General features: G+C 34.9%; 1 protein-coding gene across 1 annotated transcript in view; it reads right to left on the bottom strand.

Moving 5' to 3' along the window:
- CTNNA3 (catenin alpha 3) overlaps positions 1–18409 on the bottom strand; it is a 1620647-nt gene that overhangs the window by 1162475 nt on the left and 439763 nt on the right. Inside the window, exon 7 of the mRNA XM_082854158.1 lies at positions 4950–5153. Coding sequence (XP_082710284.1) covers positions 4950–5153 — 204 coding nt within the window. The remainder of the gene's footprint in view (positions 1–4949; positions 5154–18409) is intronic.

Here is an 18409-nt window from a genome sequence, read left to right as displayed (position 1 = left end):
GAACTTTTGCACAAGTAATTAAGGTGGGATGATTATCCTGAATAATATTGGTGGGCCCTATCTAATCACATGAGTCCTAAAAAGTGGAAAACTTTTCCTGACTGTGGTCGGAGAAAGAGACGTGAGGACAGAAGCAAGGTTAGAACAGTGTGACACTGCTGTGTTTGAAGATGGAGGAAGAAGGCATTGAGCCAGGGAATGTGGGTGACCTCCAGAAACTGGAAAAGGCAAAGAAATAGATTCCTCCCTACAGCCTCCAGAAAAGAATGCAGCCCTACTGACACTTTCATTTCCAACCTATTGACACCTGTGTCAGACTCCTGGCTTACACAGTTGTAAAATAATTATTCTGTTGCTTTTAAACCACTAAGTTTGTGATAATTCATTACAGCAGCAATAGAAAACATATATATATTTAAACTAATATATATGTATATTTAGAATGAAAATATTAGAGCAAACATATATGATCATATGGTTAGGTGGTTGTCTGTTTTACTTGTTATAGACCCATCTGGACTCACATCCTGCTAATTTCTTACTAACGTGACAAGACATTGAACTTATTGAACCTAGAGCTTCAGTCAAAAAATGATCGTGACTTGCTGATCTGTTAAGGAAGTTATTTAGACTCAAACTGGTCATGTGAACTGAGCCTGAGAACAACATAAACTGCATTTATTCCCCACTACTGAACTGCTCTGGACTCAATAAAGTTGCAAAATTTAAAGCCTTTAAGTCACATTCACATAAAAGATCCACAGATCCTGATGAGAGTTAATTGTGCTTTAACTTCTCCTGGTTATCTTTACTGCATCTGAATTACATTTAAGCATTTACTTGATCAACATAGGTCAATAACAAAAGCTCCAAACTAATCTGAAAAGCAAATCAGGCCCACCAAATGAGACACAACATTCCTTAAACTAGGAAGTTGAGGACTTAAGTATGAGAGTTGTCCTAAAATTTTTGAGCAAACTGAGAAAGTTTTGAGTTCAGCTAGTTTCAGGGAAGTACATTCCCTTCCGTTAAAGCTGAAGAAACAGTTATAGAGAAGCACTATTGGTGATAGAAACCTAGAGTAAAAAGAAACCTGGAAATGTGTTCTGATAATACACCCACCCCACAGTTTTTCCAGATTGGTTCCTGCTTTTTAATTCCAATATTCATTGGCTTGGTCAGATAGTCACATTAAGCCTAAAATTCTGCACTTTTATATAAAAAGGAACTATTATACTGCTTTTCGAGTGCTTTTCATAATGATATAAATGCATATTTTTGTTTATTAATAGGTTGTACTTATCAATAAAATGTTAATATATAAATGGGTTTCTGATCCTGTGAACCACCGCTGTATAACTTAACTCCTGCTCTCATCTCTACACCAACATGAGGGCAGGTCACCAGACATTACCCACACACACGGTAAGTCTTTCATTCCCTGAAGAAAAATGCCTTCCTCAACAAGTACTTAACATTATACCCTGGGAAAAAGCAATATATAAATATTTTTAGATCACCCACAGAACAAGTTTTCTCACCTCTGTGCTCGCTCTTTCTTGTATTCCTGTTCTCACTATTAACCCTCCCTACATTTTCTCCACAGTTATCATATAAATAAATAATTACAAATTAATTGCTTCAGGCACATTGCCATTTTAATTTTAAAAACTGAGAAGCAGCAAGTGCTAATTCAATTTACCTGTATCCAAATAGTAATTACTGAGCACCTGCTACCTGAAAGGCTCAGTGGCAGGGCCAGGGACACAGCCCTCGCTCTCCTAGAGCTTCTGACCAGTGGAGAAGGCAACACAGGAATTCCACCAGGAATGAGAGTTATAAAGGGGAAAGGGCCATGAGGGAGAGAGATTTCAGGGGATGTTTGTACTCCTTTGCCGGAAGGAGAGAAGAGGAAACATGGGGGAGAGAGGAAGGAAGAAGAAAGTCTCCATCAGGCATGAAGAGTAGTGCAATCTAATCAATTAAATAAGTGAGAAATATTTGAATTCCTACAATTAAGTCTACCCTTAAAAAATTAAAATTAAAATAATTATCTGGACAAGCTAAATAAAAGCTACTTACCTTTGATCTCAATTATTTGGATATTATAGACGGAAGAGTCTTTCCACTTCACTCTTCTAACACAGAACTTACCTTTTATAAACCAAAATATCTAACAGAAGGATATTAGTAACATAAATAAGTTTTGTATACTTGACAAATGGGCCTTGAAACTGAACATCAGATTAAAACCTCATTAAGAAAAAAAGCAGTAAATGTACAAAAGTGCATACATATTTTCAGTGCCTCACTTAGCATATTTGATACCCAGATACTTTTTAAATACCCCCGTCCTCTATATGACAAAATTACTTTTCAGTGATAATCATTATTTTCCTGATTTGTTCTTTAAAGCAATTGACAATTTTCAGAAGGAAAACAAATTTCAAAGTTACTATTCAAATTGAATGAAATATTTCATGTATGAAATTTATATTTACCTAACAAAAATATTACCCCCTGCAATTCACACTGTTTCATTGTTATAATTTTAAAATTTAAATTAAAATTCCAAGTGATCACATGAAATAACAGAATTAAAGTAACTCTAGTTCTCTGTCTTTACAATCACTGTCATCATTGTTTATTCTGAATCTGCTGTTTAAATCCATAAAGAATATAATGTTTACCGAAGGATAGTCATAAAAATGTGTTAATTTGAATCATACATACACATATGTTATTAAAACTCAACAATAACTACAGCAATTATTTAGGATTTAGAGAAAAAACGAATTTATGAAAAACATTATCACTGACTTAGAGAATTGCTGGTGCAGACCAACTTTTAGTTGGCTTTATTATTTTTTATAAATTTCTAGAGGCAATGCATCTTCTTAATGATTGCACCCAGGGCAGAATGTGCCCATCACTTCACCCTTTGTATGAACAGTTTTTAACCCAAAGTTGAAGAAAGCCATAAAATCACCATTATTTTTATATGGTATATGTTTACTACGTACAAGAGCAACTTCAGCGTCCTGCCACTGGGCAAAAGGCAGCATGCTCAGAAAGGAGCCCTGTGTTTGGCTTTTAATGCTCTGCTATCACAGTTTTGAAAGTCTTAACAATTTTACCTTTCAATTTGTGTAGATAAGTGAAGTCTGATGGGGCAATAAAGCATACGCCCTAGACTTAACATGCAGTCCTGCCTCCCAGTGCCTTCAAGGGACAGGTCCTCAGCCACCTGCTCCACAACCCAGCAATTGCGCCACCCTCCATTCCTGGTGGGGCCCTTGGTACAAGGCAGGATGGGTGGGGGTTACGGGGTAAGGCTAAAGAAATCTGTGAGGGTCTATGTGCTCCCAAAAGTCCAAAAGTATCCCTATACCCTAGAGAACCAAACAACCAAACATTAAATAGCAAATAAAAATAACCTTTCTTGGGTCAATAAAGACTGTAAAAAAAAAGGAAAAAACTTTCTTTTTTTCCCGGCTTTTGAACAGGCCTTACATTTTCATTTTGCACTGGGCACTGGGCTCCCCAATTACGTGGCCATCCCTGCCTATGTATGTGGGTGAGTGTGTGCATGTGCATCTGTTATGTTTGTATTTAAAAGAATAGAATAACTTTCTTTATATTTAATAAAGTAAATTTATGTATAATTTATAGATAAAATAAACTTATGTATAACTTTACCATATTTTATCTATAAAATGAAACTACTAATTTGAATAGTTTACAGATCAGGGGAGAAGGAATTCCAACAGAATATTACCTTCTGAGTTTCTTGTAACTCATGAATTCTCTTTAAAAATCTTTAAAAATATATTATATGCTAAAAATTGTGATATTCCAGCTTCAGAAGCAGGACATGACATTACTAATATGGTCCTCTTATTAACAAAATCTGCTTTACAACTGTGATTTCTTGACAGGCAAGAGATTTTTGGTCAGAAGCCAAAGTCATCAAATATTAAGAGTGTGGAGATACATCAAATGTGTTGCAGAAGCCTAAAACTCACTAATTTTAGCACATTTGAATTATTCACATAAATTACTTATACTGAAAAATCCTAACTCTTCAATCTCACACCTAAAAAATCGTATGCTTTGTAACTAATCATTTTCAAAATATACCCTCATAACTCTTGAATTATTCCATTTATAATAAAGCAGATGAACAAAATATTCCCATTATAAATTTTTCTTTTTTTTACCTCTATTATTTAAGGAGTCAATATTCATGATCAATATATAACTGACAATGTCTTCCTTATTTTAAAAATATAACTAAGTTTTGAATGTAAGAGTAGTCATAGATACTCCATAGATGGATGTAGATATATATACAAAAAGAATATATCATAAATATATATATATGAAATTATATCAAAAGGACCTTGAAACAAATACTTTTGCATTTGTCTAAATTTAGACATTGTTTCTAACATTCCTGAGAGATGGCTAAAATTGCAAAAAATCTATGACATTGTCACATTTGAAAAAGGTTAAAAGCGATCCAAATTACACCTTCAAAAATGGCCCCCGATCCCTACAGCATTGACTTTATCCCAATACCATCTAAATTCTAACTTTGTTATTCACCAACATAATCCGGAGCAACCTGCCCTTTTCTTTGTCTTCTTTTTATCCTTTAAACTGATGCGCAACTCCAGTTTCCTTTCTCCAATCCTGACTGCCTTCTTCAACTAGTATTTAGATACTGTCTCAAGCAAAACAATCATGTATAAATAACCTTCTGGTTGAATTCCATCCCTAGAAACTCCTGTCTCCTTGCTGCACTCTGGGAGCAACCCACGCAGAGTGCACCCAAAAGGCCAATCCATGTAAAATCAGGTACTCATTTGTAATTTATCAGATTTTGTACACCGAAAGAACCTCAGCACATACCCAATGGACGGGGTGGGGGAAAACCAGTTACCTACATTGTTCATGTACTCTGAAAGCAGGTCCTGGAGAGCCTGGCGAATGGCATTGCATTCTGCGATAATTCGCTCCCGATGGAAATCCCTCGTGCATGAAGAGTCAGCCAACAGAGCAGCCCCACTGATAATGGCTTCGAGGCGTTTCTCTAGGGATGGTCTTGTTTCCTCCTCAGTCACTGTGAGTGGATCCAAGACAATTAAATTCTAAAGGAAAAACACATTTAGATGGTTAGAACTCCATGATATTCTGTTTTTAGGAAAAAATAATTAGTATTTTGTTTTCACATTTGGAATTCATATGTGATGATAAAGACAACTGTGCTTTTACTGCCTCACCCAGTTCATGTATCATTCTATAAAGCAATTATTATTCAGGGCAGTGACAAAAATTGTGAAATTATGAGCATTGATTCTAGCGTCAGCCAAATCTGTATTCAAATCTTGCCCTTCCCATTCACTAATGGTGTGAGCTCACTCAGGTGTCCTATGTACTGTAAGCCTCACCCTCCTGATGTGTAAAACTGGAATATTAACATTGTTTATCTCATAAAACTGCTGTAAGAATGATATGAATGCTTAATACAGTGTCTGGCACATATTAACAGTTCTTTACAATTGTCATTTTCATTTAGCACTTCATTGTTTACAAAATATTTTCACATATATTATCTCATCTTGACAACACTATAAAAAGGTGGGCAGTAAAGATATTGTTAACCACACATTTCAACTGATGGTGAGTGAGGCTGAGACTGTCTTGCCCAAGGTCATTAAGCTATTAAATGGTGAAGCTCAAACAAGTATTAAGGTCTTATAACACCTAATTCAATACTGTTTTCGTTATGCCTCACTGTAAGTCATACAATCTAATTAACCTTAATACTAACGTATCAAAGAGAATTCTAAATTTTAATTATTCATTTTAAAAGTAAAATTCCATCTTCCTGTTGATTATAACTTCCAGCCATTTCCCACCATTGAAATCTGACATGGCATTTTTAAGGTTTCCTTTAGATATGTCTTCAGGCAACAGAAGTCAAGATAATCTACAGACTTTGAAGAAAAGGTGGAGAATATGAGGCTCTAAGGATCCTTTCTTAAAATACAGTAAGAGAGGAAGCCTTTCAAGGTTTGAGCATAATGTCATAATTGGAGAACTAGTTAGTATAAAATGAAAGCTCTCTGTAGAACCTTTAACATAAAATGAAATCATATAGTGAACTTCAGAATGTGTGTGCATGTGTGAGTCTTTACACACAAATATACACACTGAAAATCATTGATCTTCAGAGTGCACAATCATATACATTTACATATATAGAGAGGTATATGTATATTGTGTGTGTGTATTGTGTATAGATATAATCTTACACTGATGGTTGTACTATATCATGTTATGATAAATATTAGGGGATCTAAAGTAGCCAGGATAAAATTTTAAAAGCTACAGCTCTAGGCCAACTTAGGGAGAGAATATCATTATGGAAAGAAAAATAATATTAAAACAATTATACAAAAAGAAAAAATAGTACTGTGTAACATTCACATATTATATGATATAATGTAAAATATAAACTAGAAATAGATCTTATAGAAAATTGTTTAAATATCTTAAAATTATTCAGAAGAATTCTTCCTTTCATGCCTCTATTTCCTTCCTATTTTTCTACTTCTCTACTGAGTATCTCCATTTTTCTCTTTTAGATGGAAACAAATTTTTAAAAAGAAATGAATTTTACAAATGCCAAATTTAACATTTTCTTTATCCAATGCATAATTTTTTTGGTGAGACGATAATCCCAACCATGGGCTTGCCCATCAGACAAGGATTCATTTACATCTAAATATACCTCCTTATTTCATTTGCCATTTTTACCATGTCCTCTTTGGCTCACTAATTTAGTACAAACATTCCACTCCAATTTTCATAACAATAATTGACCAATTAAAACCTTTTTGAAAATGTCCCTCCAATGTGACATCATCATTAAGAAGAGACACTGAGGGCAAGAGAATTTTTCTTTGATTGCTCAAATGCAATTAGTAGATGTGATAGGGACAGTTAACCTGTTTCCAGCATTGTAATGATAGGAAAAGTTGATTAAATTTGAAATCTATACACCTATAAGTATTACAAGAAGAAACTAGTAATTTTAGGTGTTCTGGCTGTGATTTCATGTCAGAAAACATCCTCTATTGTAGGAATAAGTTCACCCCAGTTCCTGCTCTCCACAGCCATTCCCCAAACTATCCTAGCCTCTGGATTTTTACTTGTTTGTTGACTTTTAAGACTCAGATTCTTCAAGCTCATCTAAACTCAAAACATTGCCTGCTCTGATGTCTGATACTCACATGCAGCCTCTTGATTCTACCTAAATCTAATGTCACCCTATTCATATCCTATAGAAGTTTTCACTAACTTTGTCACTGAGTCAATTAAAAGGTGAGGTTATTTAAATAACTTTAATGTTCTATGAAATATCACTGGATATTTGAGACCTACTGAAATAAAGAATGATCTCTTCTGGACATCAGTGAGATGATGAAATAGGAAGTTCCATATGTCATACCCCTAAAGAAATACTGATTTTAACAATAACAATAATGAGAATACCTTTACGAAAGCCTGGGAGAACAACTGAGAGGTTCCAGTAACCACGTGGAGCAAAAACATCAAAGAACAGAAGCACTGAAGAGGATAAGAAGAACAGTTTCATTTTACCCATGTCACCTCTCTCCCAAGGCAACACAGCAACACAGCTCAGACCAAGAGAGATTCACCTCGGCCTGCAACTTCTCCCATAGGGAAAAGCGAAAACAAAGTGAACACTTGGCTCCCCAGCCTTGCAGGAAGGTGTCCAAGAGTCCCATTTCCATCTCTCCACACCCAGAACATTGAGAGGATTGAAATAGCTAAATAATCTGGGGACAGCAAAGAGTAGAGAAAAAGGGTAGGAGCTCACAGAAACCAGTATACAGATATCAACCACCAGCAGCAGATCCTACTAACTAGATTACAGACTCTAATAAAAGCCCTGACCATGAACCCAGTAGGACCCCCACCTGCAGACCCCATGATTAGCCACTGTGCACCATGCAGTGCTCCATGCAGTCCCCTCTTGTAGCCAACACGCCATGCTCCCCTGCAGACAATGCATGCGAGCTCCCACAGACAGCACACAGATATTGGCATCCAGCTGAATCTGCTGGATTGGGAAAAGGGGCACAATGCTGAACAAACACTTCAGGGTACTGCCCTAGAGAAAATAAATAGGAGGCTCTCAACACCTGGCCTGGCTTTGTGGGATCACAAGAAGGCACAGGGCTTCCCTGGTGGTGCAGTGGTTGAGAGTCTGCCTGCCGAGGCAGGGGACACGGGTTCGTGCCCCAGTCCGGGAAGATCCCACATGCCACGGAGCGGCTGGGCCCGTGAGCCATGGCCGCTGAGCCTGCGCGTCCGGAGCCTGTGCTCCGCAACGGGAGAGGCCACAACAGTGAGAGGCCCGTGTACTGCAAAAAAAAAAAAAAAAAAAAAAGAGAAGGCACAGAGTCTAAGACTTCTTCACAGGGAACAAGAGGAATGGAGCAAGTACATCCATAGAAAGAATCTAAGAGACCCCCAGTATCTCTGGCAAGGCTGACTCATGAAGACCTTTCTCCCTGAAGCTAGTCAGTAAAACCTGGAGAAAAGTGACTGCTTCTTCAAATGTGAAGACAGGAATACAAGGTTTCAAGGAACATGAAGACTCAAAGAAATATGATATTACCAAAGGAACAAAATAAACTCCAGTAGCTGACCCCAAAGAAATGGAGATTTATTAATTGCCTGAAAAAGAATTCAAAATAATCATCTTAAAGAAGCTCAGTTAGCTAAAAAAGAAAACAGATAGACAACTCAACAAAATCAGGAAAATAATACATGAGTAAAATGAGAAGTTTCATAAAAAGATACCGTAAAAAAAGAACCAAACAGAAATCCTGGAGCTGAAGAATATAATGAATGAACTACAAATCCATTAGAGAGACTAAACAACAGACTAGAGCATGCAGAAGAAAAGATCAGTGAACTCAAGGACAGATCATTTGAAATTATCTAGTCAGAGTTACAAAAAGAAAAAACAATTAAAAAGAATTAATAAAGCCTACAGCACCACTTATGGTGGACTATAGACATATACAAAGCATGCCATCTGATAGCATCAGAATATATATTCTCAAGTATACACAGAACATTCTCCAGGATAGATCATATGTTAAGCCATAAAACTGGTCTTAACTTTAAGACTGAAATCATATCGAGTATCTTTTTCACCCACATGATATGTGCAATAATAATAGGAAGCAATAATAGGAGTAAAATTAGAAAATTCACATATATATTAAAACTAAACAACACATTCCTGAACAACCAATGGATCAAAGAAGAAATCAAAGGAAAATTTTAAAATATCTTGAGACAAATGAAAATAACATACAAAAACTTATGACATGCTGCAAAAGCAGTTTTAAGAGAAAAGTTAATAGCAATAAATGCCTACATTAAGAAAAAAAGAAAGACCTAAAAAAAAACAACCAAACTTTACACCTCAAGAAACTAGAACCAGAAGAACAAACTAAGCCCAAAGTTAAAGAAGGAAGGAAATAATGAAGATGAAAACAAATAAATGGAATAGAAACTAGAAAAACAACAGAAAAGAACAACAAAAAATTAGTTGGTTTCATGAAAAGATAAACAAAATTGCCAGACCTTTAGCTAGACTAACTAAAAAAAAAAAGAGAGAGAGAAGACTCAAATAAATACAATTGTAAATGAAACAGGAGACACTACAATTGATTCCACAGAAATACAAAGAATTGTAAGAGATTATGATAAACAATTATGTAGCAACAAATTGGATAACCTAGAAGAAATGTGTAAATTCCTAGAAATACACAGGCTACCAAGACTGAATCATGAAGTAATAGAAAATCTGGACAGATCAAGATTGAATCAATAATTTAAAATTTCCCAACAAAGAAAAAAACCAAGATCAGATGTTTCACTAGTGAATTCTACCAAATATATAAGAACTAATATCAATGCTGCTCACACTTTTCCAAAAAATTAAAGAGAAGGGAACGTTTCCAGACTCATTTGGAGGCCAGCATTACCCTAATACCAAAGCTGCCTGATTTGGATACTTCAAGAAAAGAAAAGTGCAGGCCAACATCCCTGACAAATATAGATGCAAAAATCCTCAACAAAATGCTAGCAAATTGAATCAACAGTATATTAAAATGTTCATACAGCATATCCAAGTGGATTTATCCCTGGGATGCAAGAATGGTACTACCTATGCAAATCAATAAATGTAATATACCACATTAACAGAATGAAGGATAAACATCATATTTTCTCAGTAGATGCTGCAAAAGCATTTAACACAATTCATGATAAAAACTCTCAACAAATTAGGTATACAAGGAATGTATATCATCACCATAAAGGCCATATATGACAAGCCCACCATTAACATCATAGTCAACAGTAAAAAGCTAAAAGCCTTTCCTCTAAGACCAAAACAAGACAAAGATGTCCATTCTTGCCATTTTTATTTAACATAGTACTGGAAGTACTAGCCAGAGCAATTGGACAAGAAACAGAAATAAAAGGCATCCAAATTGGAGAGGAAGAAGTAAAATTGTCTCTTTCGGCAGATGACATGATCCTATATATAGAAAACTCTAAAGATACCACCAAAAAACTGTTAGAACTAATAATAAATTCAGTAAAATTGCATGATAAAAATCAACAATATAAAATCAGTTGCATTTCTATATACTAATAATGATTATTCAGTAAATACTTTGGAATAATTTAACCAAGGAGGTCATAGATCTGTATACTGACAACTGTAAAGCATTGATTAAAGAAACTAAAGAATAAACTAAAATAATAAACAAATAAATAAATAGAAGGATATCCCATGTTCATGGATTGGAAGAATTAATATTGTTAAAATGTCGATAAAACCCAAAGCAATCTACCAATTCAATACAATTCCTACCAAAATTCCAAAGGCATTATTCACAGAAGTAGAAAAAACAATCCTACAATTCATACGGAATTACAAAAGACCCCCCAATAGTCAAAACAGTCTTGAGGAAGGAAGACAAAGCTGGAGGCATCACACTTCCTGATTTCAAACTATATTACAAAGCTGTGGTAATAAAAACAGTATGATACTGGCATAAAAGCTGCCACATAGACCAACATAACAGGAGAGAGAGCCCAAAAATAAACCCATGCTTACTACAGTCAAGGATCTTCAACAATGGTTCCAACAGCACAAAATGGGGAAAGTATAATCTCTTTAATAAATGGTGCCGGTAAAACTGGATAATTGCACGCAAATTTACTAAGATATTATGTTAAGTGTTCTTACCATAAACTATTAATAATAATAAAAAAACAATAATAATAAAGGGAGTCAGAGGAACCTTTGGGTGGTGAAGGCCTTGATAGTGGTGATGGTTTCACAAGTGTATACTTATGCCCCAAATCATCTAGTTGTATACATTAAACATGACCAGCTTTTTACATATCAATCATACTGCAATAAAGTAGTTTATAAAAAGGAAACAAAGCTCATCTTAATAAAATAATAATCTCTTTTGAACTAGTATAGCAGTGTGTTGAAACACTCTTTCAGTATGTTTTCATGGCATTAACTTCATGAAAGACAAACAACTGGATGCTTTATTTTCAGGATCCCACTCTAATGAATGTAGAACATATTTTCTCTTTTTTCTAGGTTCTGCCCAATATAAACTTACCTCCCTAACACTTTGATTGCTGACAAGAAAATATTTTTTTCAAAAAAGTTAAGAGTCCTAACTTCATTATCTTCTGTTGGATTGCTGCATTTTAGGAGGCAGTATAGTTAAAGGATTACAAGATCTAGGAGCAGTTAGCATGGGTTTGAATCCTGGCTCACTAGTTATGAGAAAATTTATCTAGGTTGTTATCATTCTCCATATTCTCAATTTTATATAAACTCCAATCCACCCACTTTCTACTACTCTGGGGAAACTGAGATGAGACCATCTGGGAAACCTCTCCATTTACTTCTATCTCAATATGCTTTTCCATCCATTTTTTCTTCTCATCTGTCTTCAAGGAAGATCTCTCCTTCCCCCTCTCCCTTTCCCTCTCTCTCTTTTCCCCCCCAACCACCACTTTCTTTTCAAGGCTAACTTCTCTTTCTGTGCTCTTATCTCAAGCCTTCTTCAGTTATTCCTTTCTTATATTTTGAGTCAATCTTCAGAGCCTACTACGTACCAGATAGTAGGAATGGGTAATAAAATTGAGAGAGCATCCCTGCTCACTTCACAGGGCTCACAGCCTAGAGGTACTGACAAATATTAACCAAATAATCACATAAATATCACTATTTAACTATAATGTAGATGTGTGATATAAATAAAAAGAATATGAAAGTTTATAAATTAACCAGGCATACCTCTGGGCGATTTGGTGCATAATCAAGATGACTAAAGGCAAAGCAGATGTAAGTTCCAGAGAACTCACAGGATTCTCAGGGAGGGCTTTGGATTTCGACAGAACATGGAATTGAAATTTTGGAGTTAATCTTATCCAGATCTTATTTTATCAGGTCAACTTGCACAGGCATCTAGGTTATAATTATGTGAAACTTAAACCAAGAGGCAGAATACTCTGAAGCCTGAAAACAAACAAAAGGGAAGAGACGGATTCTACCCCTAAAATAATATAGTTAAAGCATCCAATTTGAACATAAAAAGACACCGAAAACTGTCTAAAAGGCAAGGAAAAGGGCTGTTCAATCAGAAAGAGAATATATGTTACATTTATCTATAGAACAGGACTATAGGAAAATCAGATCCTGTGAAAGAATGATAAAGTTGTAAAATCATATGCATACTCATAGGTATTTTAAAATATAAAAGATGCATATGACCCAGGACTGAGAGTGTGATAACCAACCCAAATAATGATACAGGGAATAACTTAATATGTACTAAATCTTTTACTGGAGTAGTTGTAGTTTAAATCATCATTGCTGATCATTTTTTTTCTTTGCCCACTAAAGCCTATCTATCAGGAAAGAACTACAATGTAAGGGTTATTTTATTCAATATGAGTTACCATGAAAGAAAATCCGGTGGCCTTGAGAAACACAGAAATGTTAACTTTTGAGAAGACTGAGATCCTGGCTCTCATGTATTTGGAAGTGAACAATGTAAGGTGAATCTATACAAAATAAGTTGGAAAGATTGCCAGAATACATTGTAGAATAAAAAAAAAGTTGCAGAATGATATGTGCAGTGGCATCATATATATTAAAAAAACAAGCATACTATAATACTTGAGATTTTCTCTGAGTACATATAAGTATTTTGGAGCCTAGGAAAAAGTTTAAGAAAACATACCAGTGCCATGACAATTGCTATCTCTGAAAAGAACCGGATTGGAGTGGTGGTCAAATTTTTAATTTTATGATTATAGCCTAATTGTGTATTACTTCCAAAACTTAAAACTAATTTAAAAAAATTAAAATTCTTAAAATTTTAAAAAGAAAATGGCAATTATGAATCAAACACATTATTATTTTGGATTTTAGATATTAATCAACTATTTTGGAATCATAATAGAAAAATATGTTTCCATTAATTACCAGAATGAAATATGATATTAAGTTTTCATATTAATTAGCTTGAAGGATTTTAATTTTGTTATGTTGGGTTTCATCATTACAAATATGTTTGGTTAATACATGTCTTTTAAAAAATAAAGACATGACCTCAAAGTACCAGGGCACTCTTTATCAGTCAGCTTAGAAGTCAGAACACCTGAGTGTGAATCTTGGCCTTTCACTCACATTAAGAGAGTGATTTTAACTGCCTAAGCCTTTATTTCACCCCTGTAAAGTAGGGAAAATAAAACCTGCACCTTTCATATAGGATTTTATTTAATGTAGCTTTATAACACATTTTAATAACTGGTGGTATAGGTCTCACCTCAGTTTCTTGCTAATATTGTTTTTACCTTTACACGCACTACCATCTATTCCTGATGATCAGTGAATAGAATGCTACAAAGGAAGCTACACTTGCTAAAACAGAATTCTCTATATACCACACAGATATGTATCAGATAGTCATTCATTCCACAAATATTTATTAATCATCTAATACACTTCAGATCCTGAGCAAGGCTTTGGTCATGCCTTACCAGGACATGTAGGAAGTTATAAAAAATCACTTAAGCAAGCTGAAGCATAAAACCAACAAGTTGGAAAAAGTTTTCTGTATGTTAATAAACATGATATAATAAACCCTATTCATTCACCCACTCTATATGCTGTGATGCGATTGATCCAATTTACATTCAAAACCCTAAAAGTCTTACACCTATTCTCCAAAGTGAAATTGCCTATCAAAAGAGATGTAGCTATGATTATAATCAAGTACCAACATTCTTCACAAAAACACATGCAGTGCTTCAAGTTGGGAGCAGCAGAAATAATAACCACATAGCATAAATAATGTTTCTCAAGCAACTACATTATCAATCTTCAGAGTGAGTGATGAAAATGGAACAAAATTCTCCTTATGATTATCAACAGAAAATGCTATTGACAGAACTCACAGGCTCTCCTTTGTCTGCTATATCTCTTATTTTAATGTTTCCACCTAAATAATCTAAAGAATGGAAGCTTCAGATATTAAAAATGTAAAGGAAGGCAAAATGTCAGTAATAAACTATAAATTAGCAAGATTATCAATAAATACTACTAGTAAATTATTAAATGAGTGTAACTTACACAAAGTTTACATATTCAGCTATATAAAATCAAAATGTATTTAACTCACATTCTGTTGTATATTAGTTACTAAAACAGAAGACTAGAAAATATTTAAGAAAGTCATTCAACATGCTTATAAAACAAATTAGATATGTACATACTCCCTTAAATTTTTTTCTCTAAATTATAGGTATAGAACATTTGAATAGCTCAGTGAGTACTAAGAAGGTAGTTTTACCAGAACACCAATAAAAAATTCTAATTATCTAATTCATTTCACCTGAGGTAGTAACCATTTCTCCTAGGTATATTTCTGTCAGTGTTCAGCAATTCAATCTATGCACAGTACCACATCATGGATTGTTTGCTTCAGTTTTTATCTGGTTATATCAAAAATAAAATAAACTTCAAGAATTCTTCTATTTTCAAAACCTCTGTTTAAAAGAATTTTAACGTAAGCACTTCCAAGAAGATGTCGCTTTCACTGTACTACTGAATATAATATTAAATAAATCTTAGAACATATATTTTTAATTTTATTTTTTTTATTATTTTATACAGCAGGTTCTTATTAGTTATCTATTTTATACATATTAGTGTATATATGTCAATACCAATTCATCCCACCACCGCCACCGCCACCCCCCCGCCACGCCCCCGCCACTTTCCCCCTTGTTGTCCATAAGTTTCTTCTCTACATCTGTGTCTCTATTTCTGCCCTGCACACCACTTCACCTGTACCATTTTTCTAAATTCCACATATATGCTTTAATATACAATATTTGTTTTTCTCTTTCTGACTTACTTCACTCTGTAAGACAGTCTCTAGGTCCATCCGCGTCTATAGAAGTGACCCAATTTTGTTCCTTTTTATGGCTGAGTAACATTTCATTGTATATATGTACCACATCTTCTTGATCCATTCATCTGTAGGTGGACATCTAAGTTGTTTCCATGTCCTGGTTATTGTAAATAGTGTTGCAATAAACATTGGGGCGCATGTGTCTTTTTGAATTATGGTTTTCTCTGGGTATATGCCCAGTAATGGGATTGCTGGGTCATATGGTAATTCTATTTTTAGTTTTTTAAGGAACCTCCATAATGTTCTCCATAGTGGTTCTATCAATTTACATTCCCACCAACAGTGCAAGAGGGTTCCCTTTTCTCCACACCCTCTACAGCATTTGTTGTTTGTAGATTTTCTGATGATGCCCATTCTAAGTGGTGTGAGGTGATACCTCACTGTAGTTTTGACTTGCATTTCTCTAATAATTAGTGATGTTGAGCAGCTTTTCATGTGTCTCTTGGCCACCTGTATGTCTTCTTTGGAGAAATGACTACTAAGGTCTTCTGCCCATTTTTTGATTGGGCTTTTTGTTTTTTTAATATTGAGCTGTATGAGCTGTTTATATATTTCGGAGATTAATCCTTTGTCCATTGATTCATTTGCAAATATTTTCTCCCATTCTGAGGGTTGTCTTTTCATCTTGTTTATACTTTCCTTTGCTGTGTAAAAGCTTTTAAGTTTCATTAGGTCCCATTTGTTTATTTTTGTTTTTATTTCCAATACTCTAGGAAGTGGGTCAAAAAACATCTTGCTGTGATTTATGTCAAAGAGTGTTCTTCCTAAGTTTTCCTCTAAGAGTTTTATAGTGTCTGGACTTATATTTAGGTCCTTAATCCATTTTGAGTTTATTTTTGTGTATGGTGTTAGGGAGTGTTCTAATTTCATTCTTTTTTTTTTTAACATCTTTATTGGGGTATAATTGCTTTACAATGGTGTGTTAGTTTCTGCTTTATAAAAAAGTGAATCAGTTATACATATACATATGTTCCCATATCTCTTCCCTCTTGTGTCTCCCTCCCTCCCTCCCACCCTCCCTATCCCACCCCTCCAGGCAGTCACAAAGCACCGAGCTGATCTCCCTGTGCTATGCGGCTGCTTCCCACTAGCTATCTACCTTACGTTTGGTAGTGTATATATGTCCATGCCTCTCTCTCGCTTTGTCACAGCTCACCCTTCCCCCTCCTCATATCCTCAAGTCCGTTCTCTAGGAGGTCTGTGTCTTTATTCCTGTCTTACCCCTAGGTTCTTCATGACATTTTTTTCTTAAATTCCATATATATGTGTTAGCATACGGTATTTGTCTTTCTCTTTCTGACTTACTTCACTCTGTATGACAGACTCTAGGTCTATCCACCTCATTACAAAAATGCAGCTGTCCTGTTTTCCCAGCACCACTTATTGAAGAGACTGTCTTTTCTCCATTGTATATCCTTGCCTCCTTTGTCAAAGATTAGTTGACCAGATGTGTGTGGGTTTATCTCCGTTTTTTTTCCCCTCAAGATTGCTTTGCCTATTCAGAGTCTTTTGTGTCTCTGTACAAATTTTAAGATTTTTTGTTATAGTTCTGTATAAAATGCCATTGGTAATTTGATAGGAATTGCATTGAATCTGTAGATTGCTTTGGGTACTATAGTCATTTTCACAATGTTGATTCTTCCAGTACAGAACATAGTATATCTCTCCATCTGTCTGTGTCATCTTTGATTTCTTTCATCAGTGTCTTAGAGTTTTCTGAGTACAGGTCTTTTACCTATTAGGTAGGTTTATTCCTAAGTATTTTGTTCTTTTTGTTTCTATGGTGAATAGGATCGTTTACTTAATTTCTCTTTCTGATCTTTCATTGTTAGTGTATAGGAGTGCAAGAGATTTCTGTGCATTAATTTTGTATCCTGCAAACTTACCAAATTCATTGACTAGCTCTAGTAGTTTTCTGGTGCCATCTTTAGGATTATCTATGTATAGTATCATGTCATCTGCAAGCAGTGACAGTTTTACTTCTTCTTTTCCAACTTGTATTCTTTTATTTATTTTTCTTCTCTGATTGCCGTGGCTAGGACTTCCAAAACTATGTTAAATAAGAGTGACAAGAGTGGACATGCTTCTCTTGCTCTTGATCTTAGAGGAAATGGTTTCAATTTTTCACCATTGAGAATGCAGTTTGCTGTGGGTTTGTCGTATATGGCCTTTATCATGTTGAGGTAGGTTCCCTCTATGCCCACTTTCTGGAGAGTTTTTATCATAAATGGGTGTTGAATTTTGTCAAAAGCTTTTTCTGCATCTATTGAGATGACCCTATGGTTTTTATTCTTCAACTTCTTAATATGGTGTATCACATTGATTGATTGGGATATACTGAAGAATCCTTGCATCCCTGGGATAAATCCCACTTGATCATGGTGTATGACCCTTTTAATGGGTTGTTGGATTCTGTTTGCTAGTATTTTGTTGAGGATTTTTGCATCTATATTCATCTGTAATGTTGGTCTATAATTTTCTTTTTTTGTGATATCTTTCTCTAGTTCTGGTATCAGGGTGATACTGGCCTCGTAAAATGAGTTTAGGAGTGTTCCTTCCTCTGCAATTTTTTGGAAGAGTTTGAGAAGGATGGGTGTTCGCTCTTCTCTAAATGTTTGATAGAATTCACCCATGAAGCCATCTGGTCTCGGACTTTTGTTTGTTGGAAGATTTTTAATCACAGTTTCAATCTCAGTACATGTGACTGGTCTGTTTATATTTACTATTTCTTCCTGGTTCAGTCTTGGAAGGTTATACCTTTCTAAAAATTA

This window comes from Leucopleurus acutus, assembly GCF_964270905.1.
Source record: "Leucopleurus acutus genome assembly, chromosome: 14".
NCBI classification, from domain to species: Eukaryota; Metazoa; Chordata; class Mammalia; order Artiodactyla; family Delphinidae; genus Leucopleurus; species Leucopleurus acutus.
This window is presented reverse-complemented; position numbering and strand designations above follow the sequence as displayed.